A 27,779-nucleotide genomic window follows, 5' to 3' on the forward strand; every position below is an offset into this window, starting at 1 on the left:
TTCTCCCCGGTGGGATGCTGCCCATTCACCAATCGATGAAAAAAAGCCAATAAGATCTTTAAGATTTACTCAGTTGAATTTTGTTGTCGGAGGGGACTAAGGCACGAGCTATTCCAACTGAGGCAGAAGGACCCAAGACCACTCTTCAACAGCGAGAAAAGAGGGAATGGGGAACTTGCAGGATTGGTGAGACGGGTAAATGTTTACAAAGGAAAATCATCAGATCAAACAGTAAGGAAATGCATCAGTAGGTCACGTCAAGTTCTATTCACAAAGCAAACAGTCCGCAGGAAGTCTAGGGACTTTAAAGCCCCATTATTGGGAGTCCGGCTTCAAGGCACGGGAGCAGGGATACGTGCGCGCAGGCACACACAATACAGGGCAAGAGAGGAAGGCTGATGATGGGAGAAACTTCTACAAAGGGAGAGAGGGAAGGCAAGCGTAGAAGAGGGGACACACGCCAAGAGCACTGTCCCAGTGGCAAGGCGAGGGCCACAAAGTCAGTTACACTGAGGAGCTGCGCCAGCGGCCCTCTTCAAGGTGGGCTTCGGGATGATGAAAGAGGCAGCATTCATTCATTGGGCAGATTCAAACACATCTTGTCCAAAAGGTTGCCAGGACGGGAAACGAGTGACCTGCGAGAGTAAGTCCCTTTCGCAAAACGACCGGCCTGTAAGCCACAGAAATAAAGACGCACAACCACTCACGGGCTTTGGAGCCCTGGAGACTGAAGTTCGAATCCCGACAGTGCCCCCCAGGGTGGGCCACATGCCTTTTCAAGGGCAGACCTGGGGCGAGAAGCCAAGGTCGCCGCCGAGTCCACTGCGGTGGCCTCTCCGGCGGCCTGAGGATTCCCGGGCCTGCGGGGCCGCTGTGCGGGCCCACGGGGAGCCAGGCGGGGGTCGTGGGGCTGGGGGGCGCCCCGCGCGGCGCGGACGCCGGGAGGGGTGGCCGGGTAGTGATTGGCTGGGCCGTGCGGGCAGCTCGGGGCCGAGAACAAAAGAGCGCGGCGGCGGGCGGCCCCGGAGTCGGTGCTCCCGCCCGCCCGGCGCGGGCTCGGTGCTGGGGAGGACGCGCCCACCGCCCGCCCGTTCCCCGCGCGGCGGCCGGCGCGCTCGTTTCTGGGCGGAAGCGGGCCGAGGACCGAGGAATTAGGCGGCCGGCGCGGGAAGGGGGCGGGGGCTGAGCGCGCGGGGACGATAATCGGATCGCGGCGGCGGCTGCCGCCCGAGGAGGGGCTCGGAGGAGGCGCGAGGCCCGGCCCGCCGCGCCCGGAACCGGGGGAGAGGCCGGCGGCGGCATGAGGCGGGCCGCGCGGCGTCCGTGAGCGCGCGGCGGGCCGAGCCAGGGCCGAGGCCGGGCGCCCCTCCCCGCCGCCGCCGGGCCGTGATTTGCGGGCCCGCTGCGCCCCCCGCCCACCCCGCGCCCCCGCCGCCGTTCGCCGCTTCCCCTCGTCGGAGCGGCCGCCCGCCCGTCCGAGGCCGCGGCGGGGGGGGGCGCGGCCTGCCGGCGTCTTCGCGGCGACCAAGGACGACCGGGAAGGGGAGCGGCCGGGATGGCGCGTCCGCGGCCCCGCGAGTACAAGGCGGGCGACCTGGTGTTCGCCAAGATGAAGGGCTACCCGCACTGGCCGGCCCGGGTGAGTACGGCGGCCGCGCGCGGGCCCGCCCGCCCACCATTTTCCCTTCATGATGGCGCGCCCGCCCCCTTCCCCTCGCCTCACCGGCCCCGCAGGCCGCTGCCGCTGCCGCTGCCGCCGGCGCGGACGGAACCCGCGGCCTCGGGCGGCGGCGGCCGGGCAGGGTCGTCGGGGCGCGCGCGCTGCAAATGGCCGTCCGCGAGCGGGCGGCGGCGGCGCATCCTGGCAAGGCCGGCTGGTGTCACTGAGAGGCCAGCGGGAGCCCGCTGGCGCTCGTTCACCCATCGCTCGGAGCATCCTCCGCCATCCAGACTTGTTGAGTCTCCCCTGAGCGCGATTCCGGGGCCCCCGCCAGCCCATCCTTGCCCCGGGTACGTGCCTCCCCGTTCGCCTCGTTCCGGTGAACCGACGCCCGGGAGAGCGGGCTGGTGGCACCGGGACGCCCCTCGTGCCTCTTTACCTCCATGTTTGTTTTAGGTCGATTCCAGACCTGCCTGATCCTTGGCCTCCGCTGCAGCCTGCAAGGGCCCTCCCGTCCTGGGGAGCATCTGCCTGTCAGACAGACATGGCATTGACATCTTTTTAGGAGGCCCCTTGAGTGAGGAGGAGCCTTAATACTACCGTGTGTGCTTTGTGTTTTAAACTACATCCCTTTTCATTTTGTAATAGTTGGCAGTTCGTTGCTTGAAATAAGACATAGCTCGGAGAGGAGGGTCCGAGCATCTTGGAGGCTATGGTGGTGCCCTTGAGGAACCGAACTGGGCTTGGGGGATATTGGCGTGCGTGTGAGGATGGGCTCTACAACGTTGTCTGGTAGTCAAACGATATGAGAGCAAAACAAAAAAAAAAAAAAATACACCCATTCAAAAAAGGAAGTGACATCATGGGTGACCAGACTGCAGTTTAGTGAAGTTGAAGTAATGGATGGACTTAATCACATTCGAGGGTGTGGGCGTGTTTGTGTTTGGTGTGTTTAGTTGGTCTTTTTTTTTTTTTTTGGTACTTAGTTTGGTATGTTTGTAAAATGGCAAGGATACTGGGGCAGGAGTTGGAAGACCCAGCCTCTGATCTGGGCTCATCATCTCCGCGGTCTGAATGTCCATCTCTGCCTGTAGAAATGGTCCCCTCTAGGGTTCCTTGCACCTCTTCACAGCCTCACACGTCAAGTGCGAAAAAGTCTTTCTCGCCTTCCGTTAGGCTGTGCTAGTAACTTTTCTCCACATCTGATCTGTAGGTTATCCTTAAATAAGGCACACTTTTTAGGGTGGAATAATGTGTTATTTTCATACTCTAGAGCCATACCGCTTGAAGGGCAAGATTTGTGACTTTAGGAGTCTTTTAGGGAATCCCTGAATATATTTTTCAAGTAAGAAATAAAGAGCTGATAGGGTGCCTATATTTATGAATAGTCAAAAGTGAAGTAAAGGTTATCGGTAGTCAGTCATTTCCTTGTAACACAATGGCTTTTCTTTCATCTTAGAGAAGTATTCTCAAGAGTCAAAAAAGAAAAGTCTTAAAAATTTCACTAGGGTTGCTCGCATAGCTTGACCACCCATAGTAATTTTGAAACAAAAGAAAGTACTACGGAAGTGGTCCTAGTTGTATAGGTAATGGAACATAAAATTGTCAGAAGTCACAATTCCGAACCAAGACAAACTGGAACAGAAAATGAGGAAATGAAATCAACTAGGTTGTTAGATAAGATGCAATAAATACAGGAAAGGAAAAGTCAGTGTCTGTTCACATCCAACCAAGAGGCCCTCAAGGAAAGGATGTAGGTTTTCCATAAGTGTATTGTTTTATAGTGAGTGGCGTGTTGGCCAGGCATGTGTGGATTCAGTGTGGCCCAAGAAGTCAAACCCCAGAGGGAAAACATGAGCTAGACACTGCAGTTTTTATTTTTATTCATTTTGTTTAGAGAGGGGAAGGAAAGGAGAAAAACATCAGTGTGTGGTTGCCTCTCACAAGCCCCCCTACTGGGGACCTGACCCGCAACCCAGGCGTATGCTCTGACTGGGAATCCAACCGGCGACCCTTTGGTTCTCAGGCCAGCGCTCAATCCACTGAGCCACACCAACTAGGGCCAGACATTGCAGCTTCGTAACAGAGCTGGAATGGAGAGGTGACTTCCTGCTGTTCGGGAAACATTTAGTCCTGGGGAGAAATGTGTCTACTAACCTTTACAACCTTTGGTTGGATTCAACTCTTAGCTGGACTCCGGGCTCTGTGGCCTCAGGCCTGGTCGGCAATCCTGTCGAGTTTCAGTTCACTCTCAAATAGGGATCATCTTTACCTCTCAGACTTGCTCGTGTGTGTCAGCACAGCAAGCCGTGGTACTTGCATGTTCCTACCTTCTTTCCTTTCAAGTTTCTAACTTTTCTCCGGTATCACTATCCTTTTTTAAGTTGTCAAACTCTTTTTTTAATGGCTGATTTTTTTCTCATTGCCATTTATCCCTCTTATACGCTCAACCATTTCTACTCAAAAGAGTTTCAACTCTTGAGTGGGTTTTTTTTTCCCTAACATTTTATCACGAAAAATCTCAACCATATAGAAAAGTTAAGTGCATGGTGATCACCCGTATATCTACCACCTGGATTCTGTTATTAACATTGTATTGTACATGCTCTGTTGCACTTGTTCCTCTGTCCATGTAGTAGTTCATCTTATTTTAATGCATTTCAGAGTAAGTTACGGGCATCACTGTAATTGACTCCTAGACACTTCAGAATGCATATCATTAGCTAGTGGTCAATATTTTTTATAGATTCCCCCCCTTTTTTTCTTTTGAGGTAACCTTTACCTAGACTGAAACACACCTGAAATGTGGCATTCACAGAGCTTGACAAATGTGTACGCTGGCGTGACAAACCCCTGCCGAGGTACAGTGTCCACGGAAGCCCCCCCATGCCCTTTCCCAGGGGGTCCCCGGGCTCCTCTCTGCTCACAGGTTCTTATTTTCACACGAAGTAGCAGCTGCCTGTTTTGAACAGAGTATATGTGCTTGTGTATGACTTCAAACACTAAAAGTTTACTTATGCATAAGGGTTGCCTGGCGGAATACTTACACTAAAATCAGAGTGTGTACCCTCTTGATTGTAGATCCTATTGGTAAAAAAAAAAAGAACAACAAAAAGCATTGAGCCATGCATCCCAAATAGGTGTGAATGTCCTTTAAAATTGCATATAGTTGTATTTGGTGCTATTATGTACATTATAAAACACTAAAAAGAATGACATGATACCAATCATATTTTATGTCTTAAAATTCTTATTGGCAGAATATCAATATAATAGATGAAGTCCATATTGCGTAAAGTGTTAATTTTTGGAATATTTCTTGCCTGCTTCTTGTGAGATCTGGCTGCATGGCCCCCGTTTTTCTCTTCCGAGGGCATTTTCCGCTGGAGGACTGTCAGCTTGGCCGTCATTTGCTTGTGCTTGTGTTGTTGGAATTGTATTTGTGGGACCGCTTTCAGCCACCTGTTCGTTTGGTGAGAGTTCAGGAGAAGTAAAATTCCCTAATTCTGCTCGACAGCCACACACAGAATGGTGGTGAATCACAATTGTGCCCAAAGGGAATAAATACAACCATCTGAGTAAGGACACAAGTGTCACTTTAGGTAGTAAATATTAGTAAATTTTACTTTTTAGGTAAAAGCATAAGAAACTGAAATCGAAGCTGTACTGTTTTTTTCTCACAGCCCCCACACGGGCTTGTGTGTCCCCAAGGTGGGAGCATTCTGCTGGTATTACCCCTGCTTTTCATAGATGGAAGAACCAAAAGTCCCAGAACTCTTGTGTTTCTCCTGAAGAGCTTTTCTACATTTAAAACTGTGTTTGAGAACTCTCAGATGAGACAGTCACTTTAGAAAACGGGCCTGATCTACTGTAGTTAAACCCACGGCTACCCTGTGGCTTAGCAGGCTGTCGGAGGCCGCTCCGCACGGGAAGGAGGTGTCGCTGTCCATCCGCTGGAAGGCGCCTCCGGGAACGCGTCTGGGAGCTGCCCAGAGGTCTGTCGGCAGGAGAGCGGATGCGCACATTTGAAGTCCATTCATGCAGTGGCCTGTGACTCAGAACTCACAAGGATCAACAATACAGGGTTGAGTGAGAAAAGCCAGACACAAAACAGTACGTTCTGTATGATTCTGTGACGTTCAAAACAGGACCAGACGGGTCAGCGGTGATCCGGGTGTGGTGGGCGGCGGTACCGCCAGGGAGGGAGCGCTGGAGGAGTTCCGTGTCTGATCTGGGTGATTACATGGGTGTGTGGATGTGTGCATGTTTATCAAGCTGCGCATTTAAGACTTGTGCACTGGCCTGCCTGTAACTGAGTGCCTCGGGGTACAGAGCGCTCTGAGTGAGGTGGGGAAAGGGGAATCTAATACTCCCAGGTGCCTTCACGTACTGACTTTCGCCATTCTTAGCTTTCAGTGAGATATTTTTTTAAGGCCTCAGGGGTGAGAAAGAAATGTCAGAAGGTTGCCTGCCATAGGCACTGCCACTCAGGATCGAACCTGCAGCCTTTTGGTGTGCGGGATGATGCTCCAGCCAGCTGAGCCACGCCGCCAGGTCCATCATCCTTTCGGTCCAGCTGCAGCCTCTCTCTGGATACACCCAGAAGAAAGCATTGAACTTACCACACTGTGGCAGCTTGAAGGGCTGAACTCTTGGTGAACTTTTATTGAGCACCTACTGTGTGTTAGGCACTGTGCTAGGTACAGTTTTTGGGTTTTTGTTTTTTTCATTTTCTACCAACATTAAATTTCACCAATTTTAAATAGCGTGATTTAAATTAAAGTGTTTTCATATTCTTTATTAATATAAATACTAGTTGGGAATCCTCAGATTATGATCCATAGCACTTTGATTTTGTTTTTTATTTTTTTGGTCTGTGATAATAAAGTACTAGACTGTGAGGCTATATTCCTGGGGGTCAGGCTACATATTCTCAGGACATCGCTTGGGACTTACATTCTTTATAGTCTCCACATAAAGTGAGATGTTGATAATCTTCACCGCTGTGGCCCGAGTCCAGAGAAGTCCATCAGTGGCTCGCGTTGCTCAGGTGGAGGGACAGGGGCTCACTCAGCCTTTGCCCCAGCAACCGCGAGTTGCCAAGGAACTGGCAGTGTGACTAGTCGTCTTGTGCTTAATCCTGGGAGCAAACAGGCGACCTGAGCCTTCCTGCCCGCACGGACTTCCTGCTCTGCTCCTGCGTCAACCGGCTGGATCTGCGTTCGGGCACTTCCCTCTGGGCAGGCCCTGATGGCTGCCGCTTCCCTGTGCTCTGGAAAATGTTGGTTCTCTCACGTCAGGTTTCCACCATCTGAGATTGTGTTTGATTCTTTGGGGAAAAAATGACTGATGGTTTACAGTTATATATGACTTTATTGAAAATGTCTTATAAGCATTAGAAAACCACCGTCAACTGGTAAGTCTAGTAAGTTCAGGGAGGGAAGACCCCAAATGTGACTCTTTGTTGGAGAAAGTTGTCTTCTGTTGTAGAAGGGCATCTAGATGTTGGGTCGGAATCTTGTCCCTTGACCCAGCGATCAGTCCACTTCAGAAGGGCTCTTTAATAGCCATTCCCAGCAGTGCCCCTGACAGCCGGGTGTGTGGTCAGCTGTCACCTGTTTTGATGGGGGGGGGGCAGAAGTTGAAAGGAAGAGGAGGCTTTTTTCCAATGATTTGGTAGAGTAGCTTTGTGAGTCTAGTAATTTAAAAAACAAGCCTTGAATTTTGTGGGTCTCTTAATTTTAGTTTTCTAATAATTCATCTTTAATATAGTCTATAAAAAAATGGCAATCTAGGACAAATTAGAAATTTATAAATAAAGACCAGTCCTTTGCCGCAGAGAAGGGCCGACTGTAAAGGACCCTTCAAGGTCAGTAGTGGCCCTTCCAACCTAAAATAATTTGCCCGTGCTGGGAAGCACTTACGCCATCTTTATTTAAGAGAGAATGGACTGACCTTCCCATTGTGAATATTAAGTTTCGCCTGTGTTAAAAAGTTTATTACACACATAATAATGTTCTTTGTTGAAAGATTAATATCCCTAACCCTTGCTCTTAGCCTCATAAATATGCGCCTGTGCCTGTAGGTGCATAGTTTTTGTAGTGTGTACAATTTTGCATCATTTCCCCTCAATGAAACACTCTCTTAGATGTCTTTCACTCTAATGAATATATAACATCATTGTAATACGGACCTATTATATACAGTAACCACTTCCTGGTATAGGACATTTAGGTTATTCCCTTTTTTTTTTTTACAGTACAGTAGTACTCTGAAAAAGATTTCTTTTAGCTAAATCAGTGGTTTTCCACTGATGTGCCACAAGAATGTTCAAAACATGCAGCACCTGACTGTGTAGTCAGGGGCACCGACCTCTTTTCCCTCAGAGTGTTAAATAAAAAAATGACAACAGCGACAGAGCCATAGCTGTCCGGTGTGAATGAATCAACATTGTACCTTTTTTTTTTTTTGGTCAGGTCCGTAAAAACACATGTGTTTTGATATGCTGTAGAATTGTCGTGATTAGCTTATGTGCCATGGGATGGGCAACGGTGGGAATCGCTGGGCGGAATCATTAACTAATTATCTCCTCTGCACAGGCCTCTGGAAGTCACATTTTTCAGTCAGGAGGTTTGCGTGCATTTTGAAGCTTTGGATTTGTATTGTTACCAAAGTCCTCCAGAAAAGTTTTGGCTTTTTAAAAAAAAATTGTATTGATTTTTTTTTTTTTTTTAGAGAAAGAAGCATCAATTTTGTTGTTCCACTAACTTGTGCATTCAGTGGTTGCTTCTTGTACGTGCTCTGACCGGGGATCAAACCCGTGGCCTTGGCGCATCGGGACAATGCGCAAATCAACTGAGCTGCCTGGCCAGGGAAATTTTTGACTGTCTTTATCCTCTAGTAGAATAAGAAAATGTCTGTTTTCTTACATATTTATTAAAAGTGGGTGGTTCCGATTTTTTTTAATCTTTGTCATTTTAATAAACAGATATTTAAATAAATGTTTTATTTACAAGTTAGGCTGAACATGTATCACGTAGGCTATGTATTGAATCACATTACTATATGTCTTGATTACAGGCTTGAATATATGTAGCAGTATGGGGAGGTGTAGGTAACCCCAAAACAGAACCAAGGGGTAGGTTAAGAAACTCCACTAAGGTCACACTTAATCACTGTCTTAATCCCCGACTATTAAGAATGCCGCAGGACCAGGAGCAATGGGGTATTGGATTAAGGGAGGGGCCTGAAAGAGCATTCAGCGGTGGTAATACCTTCCTCCACACACACGTACACACGGTTTCCCTGTTGCTGTGAGTCCAGCCATCCCCATTGTGACCTCAGTTTTATTTCTCTCGTCTCTGTCTCTTTGGAAGAGATAAACCATATCCGTGACACCAGGCGGTTTAAAAACCAGTCAGTGATGCATGCAGGGAACGCAGAGGTCAGTCCGAGTGAGCGGCGGGCTGGCTGTGGACTGGGCGCCCGTTCCACGGCCCGGATGGCAGTCGGCAGGGCCGCGATCTGCTGGCTCAGCGAAGCCTGGAAGTCCGTGGCTTTTCGCCGGTTCACTGAGCTCTCGGCTCCTGCGGCGGCGTTTTCCTACGTTGTCTCACTGCTGTTCATGTACACGAGCTCCTGGCTGAGTCAGAGAGATAGAAGTGGTGGCTGAGTTCTTGTTCTGCCTGATTCTCGCCTGGATAAATAAGGGTTTGCTGCTGTCGGTCAGGTGGGGAGCCGTTCCTGTGACCCCAGAGAGCCACAGAGGGGTGGGAGAACGAGTGACCTGATGACCGGGAGCCCAAGCCTCAGAGGGACATTGTCCCATGTCCACCGAGGTGTCCTTCCACCACTGCCTCGGCTCATTGGGGCGGGGCTTCTGTCCCTTTACAGCCTCCCTAACACAGGGAGGAGGGTGATGGTTCTTATTCTTTTTTCCTAAGAGGTACACGAAAGAAGTGTTTGCTAATTGAGAACCAATAATTACCTCCCGGGAACACCAAACTCCTTATTACAAGATGCTAAGAAGCATGTAAAGTCTCCGTAAATGCATTTGTGGTTTGGCTGGTGTGCCTTTCAGACACTTCCTCGTGGCTTTATAGTAGTGAGTCGGCTTCGGACTCTGGAGCGTGGGGACTCCCATTGTCACCCCTTGGAATGAGTCATCCTTGCTGATGGATTCTGACACAGTCTGGGTCGGTGGCGTTCGGCTTTTTTTTTTTTCCTGCTCAAATCCACAGTAGGAAATAAACATTAATGTCATACACACACACACCAGTCAAGGCTTCACCAAACCATACGCGATTCCTTCTTGTATGTTTCTGTTGCATTTTGCATAACATCCGGCTGCAGCCCATTGCATCAGTCTGACCGCCTGAGGTCGAAAAGCACTGGCTGGTCTGCCTGTTAAGCCGTAGGGGACTTACGTGTGAAGGAGTTCTGTCTGTTCACACGGAGCAGGAGTTGGATTTGGGCAGCGAACTGACAGTCCTGAGCTTAATCCGCTGTCGTCACAGTCTTACCCAGGATCCTATGAACTTGAAAAGATGAAAGTTGTGTCATCTTAGGTCACTTGACCACCCAGGCCACTATTTCTCTTGTGATCTCAAAAGGCTTGGTATACAGAGCACGTCTTCACACGCTCATCTTCCTTTTCGTCTTTGAACTGCCAGTGTGTGTCCAGCTTGGTTGGAGGTGCAGTTTCGTGTGTATGCTGTTTGAAAGGTGGCAGGCTCCATATATCCGGTCACTGCGGCGCCATTTAACTGCCCGGCGTTCCCTGGCTGGTGCTGCCGAGGCTCTGGGGTGTGCGAGACTCGGCTGTGGAAGTGCCAAGCTCCGAGATTGAGGACGAGGGGCTTTTAAACCAGAGGACTTCCCGGTAGGGCAGGTTCATGGTGCCCTGTGAGGGGATGTCAGATCATGGGTCTAACACATTTCTAATGGCTGTGCGTTTCCTCTTAAATCACTTTTTGTCCAAACAAAAAGAAATTTTCAGGAAAGATTTCTAGGAAATATACAATAAAGATTAAATGCAAAAGAAAAGAAAAAAAAGTTTTTAAGAGATTTCCTTGCCATGATTAGATATAGCGATCCCAGCAGCGAGAACCCCATACTGATGAGGGTAAGGGATTCTTCAGTGTCTGAGAGGGCAGAGTGGGTGCAGTTGTGTATCTCTCATCTGGTTGACGACTCACATGGAGGAAGCACACTTCTGCTAGAAAATAGCCCCACTGCGCTGACCTGAGCCACCCGGGAACGAAGGGGTGATGTTAGACTGACCGCGTCACGGCGCAGGTGTCCAGGTCCTCTCTCTGGCTGCTGTGCAGCCCGGGCTCTGGCCACCCGGCCCCGGCCTGTGTCTGCAGGGGGCGGAGGCAGGGCAAGGCGTTCTGTAGAGTTATGAAACGTAATGGTCTCCATTGCTCCATTTTTAATAAGCTCCTTACTGGAGGCAAAGCGAGAACAAACGTGTCCTTTGTTTATGTATTCTTTGTTTATGTATTGCCATAAAAGCAAATTACAGAAACAGCAGTTCAACTAGAGCGGACAGTCGGCGAAGTCTGTTGAGGTGAAATGGAGATGGGGTGGTAGGAGAGCCCTCCTTTGCTCCACTAAAACCGCCTCTCTTAGTACAGGTACACGGGCCCCTCCTGGGTCCACTCCCTCCCCATCCAGTTAGACCCAGGTGCTCGCCTGAGATGCTCCCCGCAGTCTCCTTTTCGGTTTTTTTAAAGATTTTATTTATTTATCTTTAGAGGCGAAGGAGAGAGGGAAACAGCAATGTGTGGTTGCCCCTCGTGCATCCCCTGCTGGGAACTGGCCTGCAACCCAGGCGTGTGCCCTGACTGGGAATGGAACCTCGATCCTCTGGTTTACAGGCCTGTACTCAATCCACTGAGCTACACCAGCCAGGGCTCTCCTTTTCATTTTGATTACATCCATCCCACTAACCTCTTCCTGGGTCATCCTTATAATCATTCGGTCTTCTCTGCCCCAGCCACTGGTCTACTGAGACCCGCCAGGCAAAACCACGGAGCCGCGGGGCCAGCTGCCGCGGTTCAGCTCATCGGTCCTTTCTCCTGCCCTGGGTCATGTTGTTGACTCTCCTGAACTGGGCCCTTTGAAGGGCTTAGGACAGTCCGTGTGCCGTTGGTTGTGTGTATTTTAGCTCAAGTGGAGAAGGACAGAAATTACAACAGCACATGAGTCGCTCACCCCAAGAGTGGTTTATTACCCTTATTACCTGAGCTTTCCATTCCCTGAGTCACATTGGGATGCCCGTCTGGCTGTCCAAGCGGACAGTGGAAGTTCTGTGTCCCCTCCCATCCCCTCTCGTCAGGCAGGGGTGAGCGAACAGGGCAGGGACCTCAGTGCCGCTGTTTACAACTTGCTCTCCAACGCGGAGCCCGTCACTTGGTCAAAAATCAGTGCATTTTGGTTTTCTCATCCATCGCCCAAAATGGTACTGACGCTGGACTTTATCTTAAATCTCATGTCTCAGGAGGTGCTGTCATTTAACTTCCCCCAAAGACTTGAGAGCTGTCTGCAGGGAGGGGAGAAACAGGGGCGCTGCTCGGAACGGCCCGTGGTGGGAGGCTTTGGCACCATCTGCCCTGGAATCGCACACTGACCGCGTTTGGGCTGCGGTTCGGTGCAGGTAACGAAGCTGCGGACAGGGAGGGACGACAGCGTGTGCCCAGAGGTGGAATTGCTGGGCCACACAAATCTGCTTCTGATTTTCTGAGGAAACGCCAGTACTGATTTTCAGGGGGGCTGCACCATGTTACATTCCTACCAGCCATGCGTAAGACTCCCAGTTTCCCTGTATCCTTGTCAGTGGTTACTGTTTTCTGGGAGATAAATGTATACGTAACCCTCCATTCTAATGGGTGTGAAGTGATATCTCGTGGTTTTGATCTGTTTCCCTGATGATTGGTGATGTTGAGCATCTTTTCTGTGCTTACTGTCTATTTGTGTATCTTCTTTGGAGAAATAACTGTTCAAGTCCTTTGTCCATTTTTAAATTGGATTGTCAGCGTTTTGTTATTGAGTTGTAAGACTTCTTGACACATTCTGGATATTAACTCATTATCGGATACATGACGTGCAGATGTTCTCTCCCGCTGTCTGGGCTGCCTTTTCACTGTGTCGATGTGCCACACATGTGGGGAAGGCAAGAGCAATGAAACGGGGTGGGGGGGGCGCCAGGGGTCTTTACCATGTCATCAAATCCCTGGAGCCGCTCCAGAGAGGAAGCTGCGGAACGAGGAAAAGGGGAGAGGGAGGACGGGCCCCAGGCGCGTGCCAGGCCAGGCCATCCTTTCCGGGACGGCTGAGTGTTGCACAGACCAGTGCGCTTTGGCTGGGCTGCGGGCTTTATTTGTCAAGAACAGGCATGGTTGAAGACTAAATATGGTTTAATTTTGTTTTATGCCTGATATTATTCAGACGTTCATGTGATGCCTTTTGTCCCCGAGACGTAAACTGAATAAAGCCACCTCTCGGAAGATTATCCGGAGAGCGCTACATTTTCCGGACGCTGTTCATTGTGCCAGAGTCCGAGTCTCGGGCTCCGCCTGTGAGTGAGCTGTTGCAGCTAGCTCCCTGGGGTTTGTTTCTTTCTTATTTCACTGACAGTGGCATTGAGACGGTGGAAATTAACGTTAGTTCCCTAATCAGAATAATCGCCATTGTCTCCCTTAACTGTGGCACGTAGTGGTGTTTTCTTCCACTGTCTACTTCCTATTTTTAAATGTTTGTTTAGCAATCCTGTCAGGAACACATGTTTTTTGGTTTTGTTCTTTGCTTTTCTTTTTTATTTTCACATTGTTGCTTTTGGCAGAAAGACAAAGCTAACATAACATCTTCATCTTTAAAAAGAGACGAGTACAATAGGAAGCAGTTAGCAGATGGTTGTTGGCGTGGCTGCCAGTTAAATTTTGACAATGCATCTGATACATCGTCGCTCTTGCCCTTGGATCCTGTGATTTTTGCCTGGGTCTGGTCCTTCGCAGTGGTCCAGGCCTGACTCCCTCCATCAGGCCTCTGGGTCGGCGCTGCTGTCCTCGGTTTGAACAAATGCAGAGTATTTCCTCCCTCCTGCCGTCCCGCTGTTTTCTCCGCGCCCACAGACCGATGCAGAACAGGCAGGGGCTCCCCAGAGAGGCAGGTGATGAGTTCAGAGAGGGAGACGAAGTTCATGTCATTCAGGGTCTTACATTAATATGAGTTCAAGACTTTTAAAACTCCTGAAGTCGTTGGAGAGTTTCGATTGGGATGGTGGGATGCGACTTGGGTTTCAGGGCCTGAAGGCTTGATCGTTGGGGGCGGGAGGACAGGGAGGTGGCGGTTAGGAGGCTCTTGCAGAAGTTGAGGCATGAGGCGGTGGCACCAGAGGCAAAGGCGGTGGGTGCATGGAGAGCTGGGTAGTTGGTGTTTGGGGGCACAGTTGAAAAGACTTCGTGATAGACATGTCTTTATGGAGAGAAATCCATATGAACGTCCAGAACTCTCACAGGAGCATCTGCTGGGACCGCATGCCGTCTGCTCCTCCCTCCCCCCCCCCCCCCCCGGATATAACAGAAGGGACCGGCTGAGCCGTGAGACTGAGGAGCCTGTCTGCAGGACTCTTAAATGCGGAATGTCCGTGGGCACCCACGTACGCCAGACTGAGGCTCAGAAGGAGAGGTGCAGAGTCTGGGGGGAGAAGTGTGCGACCTACAGGTGGCATTCAAGGCCTTGCAGTTGGAGGAGGTCTCTGAGGGGAGGGCGTGGGGGCTGCAGGGGAAGAACAGCCCCGGGAGTAGCCTGAGAAGACGTGGACGGCGAGGAAGGAAGAGAGCGTCAGGAAAGCGCCGTGTCCGGGAACTCGCGAGGAGTGTTTCCGTGCACGTGCTGCGTGATGGAGACATGGACGTGCAGGGGAACCGCAGGCAGCAGATCAATGTGTTACAGATGAACAGGAAAGAGAAAGAGCCCTGTGGGGAAGCGCAGAGGTGATCTGAATGGGCAAATCCTAATGGCCAGGAAACCTACGGAAAGGCGTGTGATCTCATCATTAATCAGGGAAATGAGCGGTATTACCGAAGGACGTCGAACATCGGCACGGAGGACGTTTTCCTGCCTCGGTGGAGATGCGCGTTGTCACGGCCTCGTTGGAAGCGGTCCGGCCGTGTCCATTAAAATGGGGAGCACCTCTAACCTATGACCCAGCGATCTCACTCCCGGTAATCTATTCGTGGAAATAGAAGCTGCAAGATACAAAAATCTACATAACTTTACTGTAGCCTTTTTAAAGGCCAAAAACATGGAAAGTAAGCTAAATATCCATCCCTCAGGGGAAATAAATTATAGCTTATCCAATCCCTGGATTATCTGAATGCATTAAAAATAAATGAGTTAGGTCTATGCCAGTGGACTTTAAGGACTCTTCGTGGTGCAGAGAATTTGTTAAAATATGATTTATTTTGTGTGTATATATAAAACACTGTAGCCTCCCCCAAAGCACTTCTGCCTGCGTATAAAACATTTGCATCTACACGATCACGTACACGGACCTGGAGAAACGCACACTCAGTTCCCGACAGTGATGGCCTGGGGGTGAGGGAGTCCGAGGGGGGCTGTGGGGTACACATCTCCACGCACCCCTCCCTCCATAAACACCCCCCAAAAGAAAAATGGTCCCCATGGTGAAGCAGTGTCTGCGACTCGTCCCGTATATGTAAACTCTGTGTGTGTGTGTGTGTGTGTGTGTGTGCATGCGTGCGTGCATGTAATTTGTTTCTAAAAGTAAAGTGCTAATTTGGGGTGTGCACATCACACATTTGTTAGCTCACGATTTCTGAGGGCCAGGAGCACACGTTTTCTGGACCTTCTGCCTCCGCGTCTTCTCCAAGATCCTCTTAAAGGGGCGGTTCGCTTCCAGGCCCACTCCAGCTGTCACTGGCAGGCTACTGGCGCGCAGGCCTTACTTGGTCATGAGCTGTTGTTGGTCCCAGCCCTCCTGCGCTACCGGCCACCCTGTCTTCTCCATGGAGCAGTTCACGCGCAGCCGTGGACACCCCCAGGGCGGGCAGGCAGCAGGGCGAGAGCCGGCAAGGTGGGCGTGGCACCCCCTCCCGTGTGCCCACAGCCAGGGAGAGGGGGTCATACAAGGCGGCGGGTGCCAGGCACTGGGGGCCGTTGGGCACCCTCATACCCCGCCCCAGTGTTTCCGGGTTAATCTCATCTGTATTTGCCTTGATCGAGGCCAGTGAACCTCTCAAACAGTCACGTAAAACACCGCCCTCCCTGAGCCTCTCGGGGTGCATCTCCGCCCTCTGTTCTGCCGCGGTCTCCTTTCCTCCGGGGGCCTCTGACAGGTTTTAAGACGGCCCCCTGCGATCTCTAGCTATGGTTCTCGGAAGGCTTGCATCTTCACCCCGGGGGCTCTGGGCGTGCAGGCCTGCAGCCCCTGCCTTCACTGCCACCGCGCGGCCGGGCAGAGAGTCCTCTCGGGGTTTCTCGGGCTGCGGTCAGGCTCGTCTTCCGTGATGCCCGAGTGCTGGAAGACATCGCAGGCTCTCCGAGTGACCTGGGAGGAAGGAGGCTTTCTCCTGAAGCCCTCTCCTAATCTCCAGCCCCGCTCTGGCCTCTCCGCCCCTTCGTCATCGTCGCTGGTGTCGCTTACAGGAGAGCTAGTTTCCCAGGGGTTCCGACCGCACTCTGAGCAAGTCTGGCCCGGCGGTCACTCGCCTCCTTTTGGGATGTCTCGTCTTCTCCGGCCATGGGTCTTCAGCTGCCCCGACACTGGAGAAGCCCCACAGTGACACCCTGTCCATCTGCTCCTCGCCGCCTTCCTGTCCCTTGGAAGGCATCTGCCCTGCGGCGTGTCAAACCCAACAGTGAGCACCAGGGAGGGAAGACATGGGGAAGAGCGGTGAAGAAGAGGAGGGGGACGCACTGGGCACCCTTCGTTTCAGATGAGAATAGACAGACGTGGAATCTCAGTGGTATCATGTACATTCTGTGTGAGTGGTGTTCTTGAAACATTTGAAGTACTTGTAGAATTAAAAATGAGGTACCGGGGTTATAATGCACAGAATAAAGGTAAGCATGAAGAGAAAAAAAGCAGGCATAAAAGGTCAGATTGCAAGCATACATGATCTCCACATGGATCAATAATATTCGACAGTGTCATGTTTGTAACAGACCAGCCTGACGGAACGCGGAGGCAGAAGTCAGCCCTGAGTTGGAAACACCAGTGTGTCCCGCTCGAGTGAAACCAACGGCGAGACGGCGGTGGTTGGTGTCGGACAAAACGGCGTTTGGGGGGAGCAGGTACTGCACATCAGGCTGACGACAATGAAGCCCCGCGGATCGGCATTAAAAATGAAGGGAGATGCCTAAATTGGCACAAGTCTTATGAAGTGGTTTCACAAATGTCTGAGTTTAGTTTTACGTGATTGTCTTCCTGTGAATTTTTTTGGTGTGGGAGTCAGAGTTTGAAAGATCTGACTGAAGCAGTGAAATCCTCCCCATAATTACACTGGAAACAAAGGAGGCAAAGGAAAGGAGCTCAGTCTTAGACAAGCCGAGGAGCTCGGGGACCTGACGGAAACCTAGAGGCTGCCTGGTGTCGCCAGCTCGTTCTACGGGTGAAAAAGGCGAGGCCCGAGCGATGATGTGACTAAATGGTGCCTTCGAAACCACAGTTCGGGTCAGAAGCAGGACGTTACTGCCACTTTCTGGACTCGGGGTCCATATGCGCTCAGTCCACCCGGGCATCTGCTCTGTGACCCGTGGCCCCTGCGGTTTGGAGATGCCCTCGGGGCGGTGTGCAGGCCTCTGCAGGGGGCCGATCTGCACTCCCACTGTCCGCACAGCATATGGGGGCCTCTCCTCCAGGTTCGGCGGCTGGTAGGACCTGCAGGTGGGCGTGGTTTGCAGGCATCTGTGGTTTTTGTACCTGGAATCCGGAGGAGAGGTAGGAGCCACAGACGGAGGTGAGACACTCGAGGACCATGTCTTGAAACATTCTAAGGAATTTGGACTTAATCTTGAGATTCTCAGCCTCCGCCGTACCTAAGAGTTGCCAGGTCTGGGGAAAGGCCGAAGTACTTTTAGTCTTTCCAAGTTCCACGGGCTTTAAAGGCCCAGCTAGGAGTGCTGTCCTCGGTGGGAAGTTGTGGACCGTTTGAGGCAAGGACGTGGCATATAACCAAATGTGCATTTTCAAAGGTCCTTCCGGGGAGGATGCTGGGCGGGGCGAGAGGCTTGCAGAGGCAAGAGGTGGTGGCATCTTCCAGTGACTGACAATATTTCATCAGGTTAATTTTCTCTGATTGCTCTGTCTTGTGCCGTTTACGTTTCTGGGGCGGGGGTGTAAATGCGTGGTTGTGGCTGCTAATGCCTTGCCGTGGCAGCTGTGAGCAGTGTGCAGTGTGACTCTCCCTCCATGCGGGGAGGCCATGCGGGCATTCCGCATCATTCTGTAAGGTTCAAGAAAAAAACTACTGGGATTTTGATTAATTTTATATCAAAATTGGCAATATATTCTCCAAGCAACATTTGAATTGTCTTTATGGTGTTTTACACGATGTAACTGCATGTTTAGTGACTTGACTTTTTCTCTGACAGATCGATGAACTCCCGGAGGGAGCCGTGAAGCCTCCTGCAAACAAGTACCCTATCTTCTTTTTCGGCACCCACGAAACGTGAGTCGCAAAGCCACCCCAAGTTTCAGAAGCTCCAATGGGACTCTGCTAGACTACGTTGTTGCAGACGATCTGTAACATTTAACACTAACATTTAACACGTTGTGAACATCACTATAGTCAGTTGTATGAAATTGCCAACCTTGATCGTCTATCTTTTCTGAAGGGAAAGATTTCCCATTATTTTGCTTTTGCATGTCACCTTTGTTTCTGCTTTAATGCTGGGCGTCACCCAGAGTTCCCCATGGGACACCAAAGTCCCAGGGTGACACACACACACCCACCACCCACCCCCAGTGATTTCCTCTGCAGCTCTCATGCCATTCCCTTCTGGGGGACTTTTCTCCCTTCATACTTCCCAGAGCAAACTGCCTGTCCTCTCGGGCTTCCCCAATTTGTCAGATCCAGAAGCAAACACACCACGATTTTTTTTAAGGTTTTCTAATTGTATTGGTTTAGTGTACAGTCTAGAGGACTCTGAAAAGACAGGTCTTTCAAACAATACAGACGTTTATTTCTGTCTTTTGAAACAACCCAGAGACAGGCAGGCAGAACAAGGTGGGCAGAATGCTTGTCCGCTTATTTCTTTTTAAAAAAAGTTGTCATTGAAAAACAAAACAACACCACTTGGCTGAGCAGCACCTCTGCGTTTTGCAGGTAGAGGGGAGGGGGAAAGAGAAGAGGTGAAGAACAAGTAAGTTCTTGTGAGCCAGTGACCGGCAGGACGCGGCACGCCCAGCTGTGAGGGAAGCTGGAAAACACGGCTCGGTGGGGGCGGGTGGGCGGGACCTCTCTGAGCAGAGGAAAGGAGGGGCGCATGGATGCCAGGGACGCACTGAGAATGTCTGGACAGGCACACGACTGGAAATCAGGAATTGCAAACGCCGGGGAAGCCAGAGCTACCACGAATCCATACATGTCTCCAGATGCTGGGTCATTCCAGTGCGCCCTGGAGTGTCGACAGAGGCCCAGGTGCGCTGCCAGGCCCAGCCGGCTGCCTCTGCTCCCTGGAGTCCTCCTCCATCTCGCCCCAAGGGGGCGCTCACAGGGAAAGGGGCCTGAGGACGTCTTTCTGGTCTTCACAGCGGAGAGGCTTATGTTTCTTTTTGGAAGTTAGTTTTCTTCTCTTTTTTTCTGCTTTTCCCAGTAGACACTGGGGACTGTGCGACTTAAATGTTCTTTCCTAGAGAGGTTGCTAGAAAGCGTCCCCAGGTGGCTGGCCCATATTCCCAGCTCTCCGTGGGTTCTGCCCGGAGTCCCGTATGCGAGACCTGTGATGTGTGCCTAACACTGGTTTTTGTATATTTTTAATTCCTGTGCCAAAACAGGCTCTGGCACCTTAGAAGGTATTGATATTAAAAATACCTTACGTTTGAAGGTCAGAGTATCCATTCTATTTCTAATCTATCTCTGCAGCGCATTTCTCGGTCCCAAAGACCTTTTCCCGTATAAGGAATACAAAGACAAGTTTGGGAAGTCCAACAAACGGAAAGGATTTAATGAAGGACTGTGGGAAATAGAAAATAACCCAGGAGTAAAGTTCACTGGGTACCAGGTAAGGGTTTACCTCAATGCCACTCGCCATAGCTCGTTTCTTTGGCTTTAACTCCTTTTTGGGTCTTTCTGCTGTGTCCTTTGGACTAGTAGTTGCCCTCCCTTCGTTAAATTCGAAGTCAGAATTCTCTTTGGCTTTGGTTGCATTTTGGATTAAATGTAATTCTGTTCCCAAGAGGATTCAAGTGAAGTGGTCCTGGGAAAACCGAGGTTGGCTGCCCTTTATTTTTAAAACCTTAAGAGTAAGCTGAACCCTTTCAAATTAAAATAAAAAGCTTCTTTTCACAGTCTGTGTTCTTTGCCACTTTATAGAAATGTCACTAGCTAAGACGTTGTTTCTTAGGCCATTCAGCAGCAGAGCTCCTCGGAAACGGAGGGGGAAGGCGGCAACACAGCGGACGCGAGCAGCGAGGAGGAGGGCGGCCGCATGGAGGAGGACGGGAAGGGCAAGAGGAAGAACGAGAAAGCCGGCTCCAAGCGGAAAAAGTCCTACCCGTCAAAGGTTGCCGAGCCCCTGTGCTTCTTCTCCTTAGGTTGCATGCATGTGCACGGAGACTTTGGGGTTACTTTTCATTCACTCGTGCGTGCACAGAGGTGTACTGGCTCCGTGGAGCTCTGCCTCGGAGACGGGGTGGCCGAGGGGAATCGGACAGGCACCTTCAGGGGAGGACACCCGGCTACTGACTCTGGGGCTCCCTCAGCCCCCAAATACTGCCTTGTCAGCTAGAGGAAGACAGTTCTTTAGTGGAGGGTGTGAGGCAGGTGTGTGCCCTGCAGTGACCTGCAGAGGAGCGTGCTCAAGAGTGAGGGCACGGGAGACTGGGTGCGACGCAGGGCCAGCTCAGCGTGTTAGCCCTGTAGACATGAAGCCGTGTTCTTGCCTGTCTGCCGGCCTTAAAGACTGTGCTTCAGCCCTTCGGTGTTCAGTTGTCCTATTTCCTGGTCACGGAGCCTGTGTCCAACCCTTGCATTCGCGTGCAGGGCGTCAGCAAATCCGGTTCCGCCCCTGCCCTCGTGTGCCTGGGAGTCCAGTGGATTGGAGGAGGGACGGGGTAAACAAGACAAGTAATAGATACAAGCCGTGAAGGGAAGGCATGGGAGCAGGAAGTGACAGAGAACCTGCTGTAGATGAAGTAGCCAGGCCTTTGTGAAAAGGTGAGAATGGGGGGAGGAGCCCCATGCCCAGAGCAGTGGAGGGGGGGGGCTGAATTGAAAGAAGGCAGCTGGGGCTGGGGAGTTCTGAGGGCAGGAGAGAGGCAGGCAGAGGCTAAGTCACAGACAGTCGTATGTCCCGTTAACGACTTCGGATTTGATTTCAGATGTAATGGTAATTTATTGAAGGTTTTAAACAGGAGTGACGTGATTCTACACTTACAAATCGAAAGTGTAGGTTTTTCATATAGCAATTCAGAAATACAATTGAAAAACCATGAGAGTGTGAAAACTGTTCACCTTTTAGAAACTGAAAGCAAGATGAATGGACCTTTGAAGACCAGAGATTGGCCTGGTTTGACCACAGTTGGTCTGTCACACGATTGAATACTTGGATAAATTACTTCCATTTAGATTCTGGTGTTTAGCAGCGCGATATACTTAAGGGAACTCCTTAAAATAAGTGCCAAGAGTTTATCAGACTATAAACACTTTATTTTGTGGTCGGTGAACGCCCCCAGGCTTGTGCACAGGGGAAGCTGTACGAATACGCACGGCCTCTTGTGCACCTGGTGAAAACCACAGTGTCTGCTCCGGACGGGGATGAAGTTTGCATCTAACAAAATAAGGAGAATTTTCCCCAAAAGGCTGCATGATTTCCATCGCAGCGATTTTTTAAGCTGAATATCTTTTAGCTCTTTGGGGCTTCCCTTAAATAGCCCATTGAATTTACTTTATTTAACTTACGATTACCCGCTGAGCTTCTGCATCTCACGTTGCGTCTCCCTAAATTGTCCAGGGCAGGCTGGGCATGCGGTAGCGTGGCCGTGCGGCCTTTCAGTGGCATTGTTGCATTCTTCCTCGTGAAGACCAGAAGTCATGGAGTTCATGTGTTTGTTTACATCTTTTTCTTAAAGTTGAATGTTGTTCCTTTGCTACTAAAAATCAATGATTCACGGGCTTTTTGGCTGCATTGCAGTGAGAGGGGTGAAGGCCCCACACGGCCTCTACCTGACTCCGTTGTTGTTCTGTGAGAAAGCAGAGCTCGCTCAGTGCTCAGGACGAACAGCTAGAGCCCCAAACAGATCTGAGGGCGGTTATGTATGTGTCTTCTAGCAGGGAGTGTGTGGGTGATTCGTATTTGAACCATAGGAGAGACTGGGAAGCTATAGGGCAAAAATAATTCGCCTGCAAACCACTAGTAATTTTAGTGGAAGAAGAAAGGTGATGACAGCTAGACACACAACCAGCTCAAGACCACGGTGATGAAACAGCCAAGGGGTCCTCCCGCAGAGTCCGGGGACTGCAGAGACTGCCCGGGAAGAACAGCACGAGACCACCAAACACAGCTTGGCAGCCGGGAGTGTCGGTGCAGTTCTCCGCGTGACTCTTCCGCGGACCTGGGCGGCAAGCGCCCTCATTCTGGTCTGTGCGCACCCCATGGTAGTAGCTGCAGATCACTCGGAGGGCCGCTCGCAGCCTTGGGGGCGTTACAGACTCTAGGGAGCCGTGCACGGTTAGCCCAAGAGCTGCAGGCCAGGGACTGTCATTTGAGAGCCGCTGTGTGAAGCAGTCCCTGCAGCTGAACGACCGCGCCCTGTCTCCTCTGGGAACACGGGGTGCCCCACTTCTGTGTGCTCGTGCTCCGTCTCAGCCCTTACTCCGGACACCCCACCTTTGGATTCTTAGCCCCTGCTGCCCCTCCCTCACGTAAAAAGTAAAACTGGCCTCATTTTACACGTACATTTTGGGCTGGGTTGGTAGTTTTGGTTAAGTAAAGTAGAGGCAGTGTAATCACGTGTATCTGTCACGTGGCCAGAAGATATCGTCTCTCTGGAAGTTGCATTTTAAACTGTTGTTCATCCGAGGATGCTCCCATTTGTCAATTTGTTTTTGGAAGACCAGAATGAGCCGGCTAAATCACTTCTGTCTTAGCCCTTGTTTACCAAGCGCTTAAAGATTCCTAAAATGCACTACGGAGGACATGTTGGCAAAATGCTCCATTTTACTCTCTTAAAGGTCATTTTAATGCTGTTCTGCAAAGTAATTCTGGCTGTGAACTGTAACTGTGTTTCCTCTTCCTCTGGAGTTCATCTTGATTTCAGATGCAGGATGATAGCAGGGGAAAGGGGCTGGGTCACCAGCATGACCTTGGGTTCTTAAATAACTACCCATAATTTAAAAGATTAATTATTCTCCATCACCTGCTGATGTAGAAGGTTCGTCAGTAGCATCCCACGTACACCAGCCACCACCCAGACAGCTTCAGCGGGGCCCCGGCATCACTGTCCACTGGCCGTCTTGGGTGGCTCACCTCGCTCTCTGGGCCTCGGCGTCTGCTGGAAGGAGCTGGGGAGGACGAGGTGACTGTCCGGGCCTTGCAGCCCCGGAGCCGTCCTGAGGCGCCTGTCCAGCTCTGTGTTCGTTGACTCTTCTGGGTGCATGAGTCTCTGTTTCCTGCTTTTTAACATCTCACTGCTGGACGGAACTGAAAGAGAAGGTCATCTCGTCCACCTCTTCTTGCTTCCAGCTGGTTAAACCGAGGGGGGGCCCAGTGGGGCGAAAGGACTGGTCCAAGGTCAGCGAGCCCAGCCCCGGCCCCCCTGCAGCTGGTGGCCGCAGATCCTGCGTGAGGCCGGAGGGGTTGGGTGCGGTCAGCCGTACTGCGTTTCTTATACTCGTGCGTTTGGGTTTCTACCACGACTATATTAACTTTTAACTTGTCTATACATTTAGAAATCCTCTAAACAGTCCCGGAAATCTCCAGGAGATGAAGATGACAAGGACTGCAAAGAAGAGGAAAACAAAAGTGGCTCGGAGGGTGGGGACGCCGGCAGCGACACAAGGAACACAAGTTCAGACTCGCAAAAAACGAGCGAAGGGGTAAGGGCGCCATTTCCACCTGAAAAAATGATGACAATAAATATGGTTGGTCAGATTTGGCTATGTGGCGCTTTGTCAAAGATAAATGCAGTGAGCCCTGACTGGTGTGGCACAGCGGTGTGGGCACTGTCCGGCAAAACAAAAGGTCGCGGGTTCGATCCCCAGCCAGGGCATATTCCTGGGTTGAGGGCCCAGTCCCCATCTGGGGGTGTGGGAGAGGCAACTGACTGATGTTTCTCACCTGTCGATGTTTCTCTCCCCCCCTTTCTTCCTCCCTTCCCCTCTCTCTAAAGAAAAACAAAATCTTGTTAAAAAAAATAAAATAAAAATTTAAGTAAATGAAACGAGCCTGTTACTTCAGAGAAAGCAAGTGACAGTATTTGTTGCCAATGGTACAATTTTAGTTTTTAAGTGAAAATTAGAACTCTGAAAAACTTAAATCCTCCATGACCAACAGCTTCCCAAAAGATTTTTCTGAAAAGATTGGTAGTGATATTAAAAAGGTAGTTAAAGTTATTTTATGATGAAATGGGTATATTTATAATGAAATATTTTGAAGACAAATACATTTTTTTTAAAACAGCAAACATGCCCCTGAAGTCGTGGTCACGTTTCAGTGCCAGCCTCACGTTATTTCGGGCAGTAATAATTTTCCGAGGCTGCCGTGGGACCACCTATTTCAAAAACAGTCTTCTTTCGGATGGAATTGTTCCTACGCGCTTTCTGCTAGTGCGGACAGAGACTTTGCTGCCTGTCCCATTAGTGTTAATAAAAAGACGTTAGTCAAGCAGTTTCTTTGGTTAATGAACAGGTTTTGATTGATTGTCTGAATGGGTGTCTTCCTCCTTCACAGGGAGGAAAATCCTTCAGTGTCTGTGAGCATCACCTTTTTTAGATTGTCTTTTTAAGATTCCTGAGTTTGGTAGCACCAGAGGCTGAGAAGTGTGTTTCTGCCGCTTGAGGGGATGGTGGGTTTGGCAGCTTCTCCTCGGTGGAGGCCCAGGCGTGCCGTTCAGCGCTGGCGCTGCTCTGGAGTGAGAGCTCAGCCACGGGCGAGCACGTGTGTGCTCACGGACACCGCCATCTACGCCGTGGAGGGACGAGTGAGCGGGCTGTTAGAGAAGCAGTAGTTGGGGCCCGAGTTCCCCCTTGCGTTCGCCCCCGGAGAGCATTGCTGGGCGCTGCAGCGTATTTGGGTTAATGGTGAGGAAAACAAAACAGGGTCCCCGAGGGCAGTATAATCTGACCTAGTTTAAAGTGGGGCAGACATGGAAACTTTTTTTTTAAGATTGTATGTATGTATGTATGTATGTATTTTTAGGCACAGGAGAAGGGGGGAGAAAGAGATGGAAAGAAATGTCAATGTGTAGTTGCACTTGTGCTCCCCCTACTGGAGTCCTGGCCCACAACCCAGGCATGTACCCTGACTGGGAATCGAACCAGCAACTCTTTGGTTTGTAGGCCAGCACTCAATCCACTGAGCTACAATAGCCAGGGCGAAATATCATTCTTTTAGAAAATAGAGAGAGTTTATCTTTGTTTTACACAGATGCCATCTAAATTCTGGAAGGAAGGTAGCCTTTCTTTCTTTTAGTCCATCTTGATTTTGTCAACTCTAGTGTTTCTGTAAGCCATATGTCACAATAATTAAGTTGTAAATATTACACAGAATAATTTGCATACACTTCATATGCTTTTTTTCCCCCCAAATCCTCACCCAAGGACATGCTTTTATTGCTTTGAGAGAGAGAGAAACGTCCATCGGTAGCCTGCGGCATTCGCCCTGACTGCGGGTCAGACCTGCGACCTTTTTGGTGTGTAGGGACAAAGGCTCCAACCAACTGAGTCGCCCGACCAGGGCCACCCCAAATGCTTTTTACATTTTGAGCATCTTCCCTTTCTTCCTGGCACCATAGTCCCCAAAAAGGCGGATTGCCTCGGCGTCCCCACTGACCCGGTGCTGGACTTGCACCCTCTGCGCTCCTGCCCTGCCAGTCAGCCCGCAGCCCCGGCTGGCTTTATGTTTCTTTCCCTTTTTTCTAACGGGACACTGAAGGCACCCTGGTAGTTCCTTTGGCTTTTTGCACCGAGGGCACAAGGCAGAGCCTCGGGCCGTTCTCACTGAGCATGCGCCGTGCCGCTGTGCTGGCGGAAGTCTCAGCACGCGCAGTGGTACACGGTCTGACCGTCGCCTCAAGGTCCGTTTTCTTTCTTCTCTTCCAGACCTAACCACCGTCCTGGGCGCTGCGTATTGAGAGAAACCGCAGAAAGGTGGTGCGTTTGCTTGTCTACTACTCTTGGATTTCATCTGAACCAACACGGCCCCCGTCGTCCCGACAGAACCCCCGTGTGCGTGCCCGTCACTCACAGTCCTCTCTGTCTGTGTTTAGAGAAAGGGAAGAAAAAGACATTTTAGCCTTTTTTAAGGTTGTTGATTTAATTTTATGTTATTTGGTTGCATGAAGTTGCCCTTAACCACTAAGGATTATCAAGATTTTTGCACAAACTTAAACATGTCTAGGATCCTTTTACCAAGGCAGTTTACCTTCTTAATTCTCCTGCCTTTACTCCGCCATCACCAAGCACTCAGACAAAATAAAATTTTGCATTTAAAACAGTGACCACTCAACATGAGGTACATTTCCTCTCTGCAGCAGAACCCGGGAGCCGGTTCCTAGACAGGTGATGTTGGCATATTGAAGATGGAATCAAAATTACTCTTCATTTTTGAGGCCATGTGTAAAGTCTAATCACACTGTAAAATATCTATTCCGTATTAGAAATAGCCCATTGACAGCTTACACTTCTCAGAGCTCATGTCCCTAGGCACACAAATCAGTTTCTCCATGCGAAGTCAGTGAGCCCTTTCGTGTTCCTCCAGCGTAAAGGCGACACTCTGCTCGGCCCCACTGCCCACGCGTCGCTCGCGGCGGGGCCCTGGCCTTGAAGCCGGAGCTCAGCAGCGGCCCTGTGGGAAACCCGACGGAGCATCGGCCTTCAGACGGGCTTTTCCAACGGCCTTGTTTCCTTTCGGGATTAGCGTTAGAATAGTTACTCTCCATCCACGAACCGTTATTATGTGTACATTATTGTTGCTATTGTGACAATAGAGAATTTTATTTATTTTTATGCTTATATTGTGAGAACACATCTAGTCAGTTTGGGTTTTCTCCTCAACCCTGTTATGCTTGTCCTTGGAACATATTTCGCGTACTCGAGGTTTGTAGTTGAAAAGTTTACTGTAAAAAAAAAATCAAAAACAAAAAAAATGTATTGTTTTTACAGAATAAATCTATTGGAATGTGTACCGGGAGTAAGATTTGAGGTTGTAAACAGCTAAGTTAGTGTAATTTGGCTTCATATATGTAATGTGAGGTATTAATGTAATTCATATATTAAAGCAAAATTTGTTAACAGCAAGTTAACAATAGAGTCAAGTGCAGGCGAGGGTTTTCTTTTTGAACAGTCCGGGTCGTAGGGCCGCTGTGTGACCTCTCGGGGGAGGGAGAGGAGCAGGCCTGTGGCTGCCTGTGCAGCTCAGCTGTTGACCAGCTCCCTGGGCCCTCACGTTCAGACACCGACGTTATCCGTGTGTTGGTCTGCACCCCATGTTTTTTCCATTTTCTTTTTGTGATGAAGAGCTGGACGTGGTGGTGGAACTGCAGAGGGCAAGAGCGTGCCGGCCGCCACTCCTCGCCCAGCCCCGCCCTGCACGGCACTGCGGCTGCGCCCTTGGTTCCTCTCACTTCGCACGCACTGACTTCTCTTCATTACGTTCCTTGCGGAAAGTGCATGTAGAGGCCGTAGGAATGACAGTGCAGGTCTTATCCTTG

The 27,779-nt window shown here is 50.4% G+C and overlaps 2 protein-coding genes across 2 annotated transcripts in view; one reads left to right on the forward strand and one right to left on the reverse strand.

The window, feature by feature from the left end:
- Positions 1-27,779, reverse strand: part of WHAMM (WASP homolog associated with actin, golgi membranes and microtubules) — a 273,660-nt gene that overhangs the window by 82,623 nt on the left and 163,258 nt on the right. The gene's annotated exons all lie outside the window — the stretch shown is intronic.
- On the forward strand, positions 1,027-27,378 carry HDGFL3 (HDGF like 3). The gene is made up of 6 exons (XM_037153603.2): positions 1,027-1,639; positions 18,281-18,357; positions 19,774-19,912; positions 20,255-20,413; positions 23,800-23,946; positions 26,170-27,378. The coding sequence occupies exons 1-6, from the start codon at positions 1,556-1,558 to the stop codon at positions 26,173-26,175; spliced, it is 612 nt and encodes a 203-aa protein (XP_037009498.2). The 5' UTR covers positions 1,027-1,555; the 3' UTR covers positions 26,176-27,378.

This window comes from Artibeus jamaicensis, unplaced genomic scaffold, assembly GCF_021234435.1.
Source record: "Artibeus jamaicensis isolate MK-2021 breed Jamaican fruit bat unplaced genomic scaffold, CSHL_Jam_final scaffold_612, whole genome shotgun sequence".
NCBI classification, from domain to species: Eukaryota; Metazoa; Chordata; class Mammalia; order Chiroptera; family Phyllostomidae; genus Artibeus; species Artibeus jamaicensis.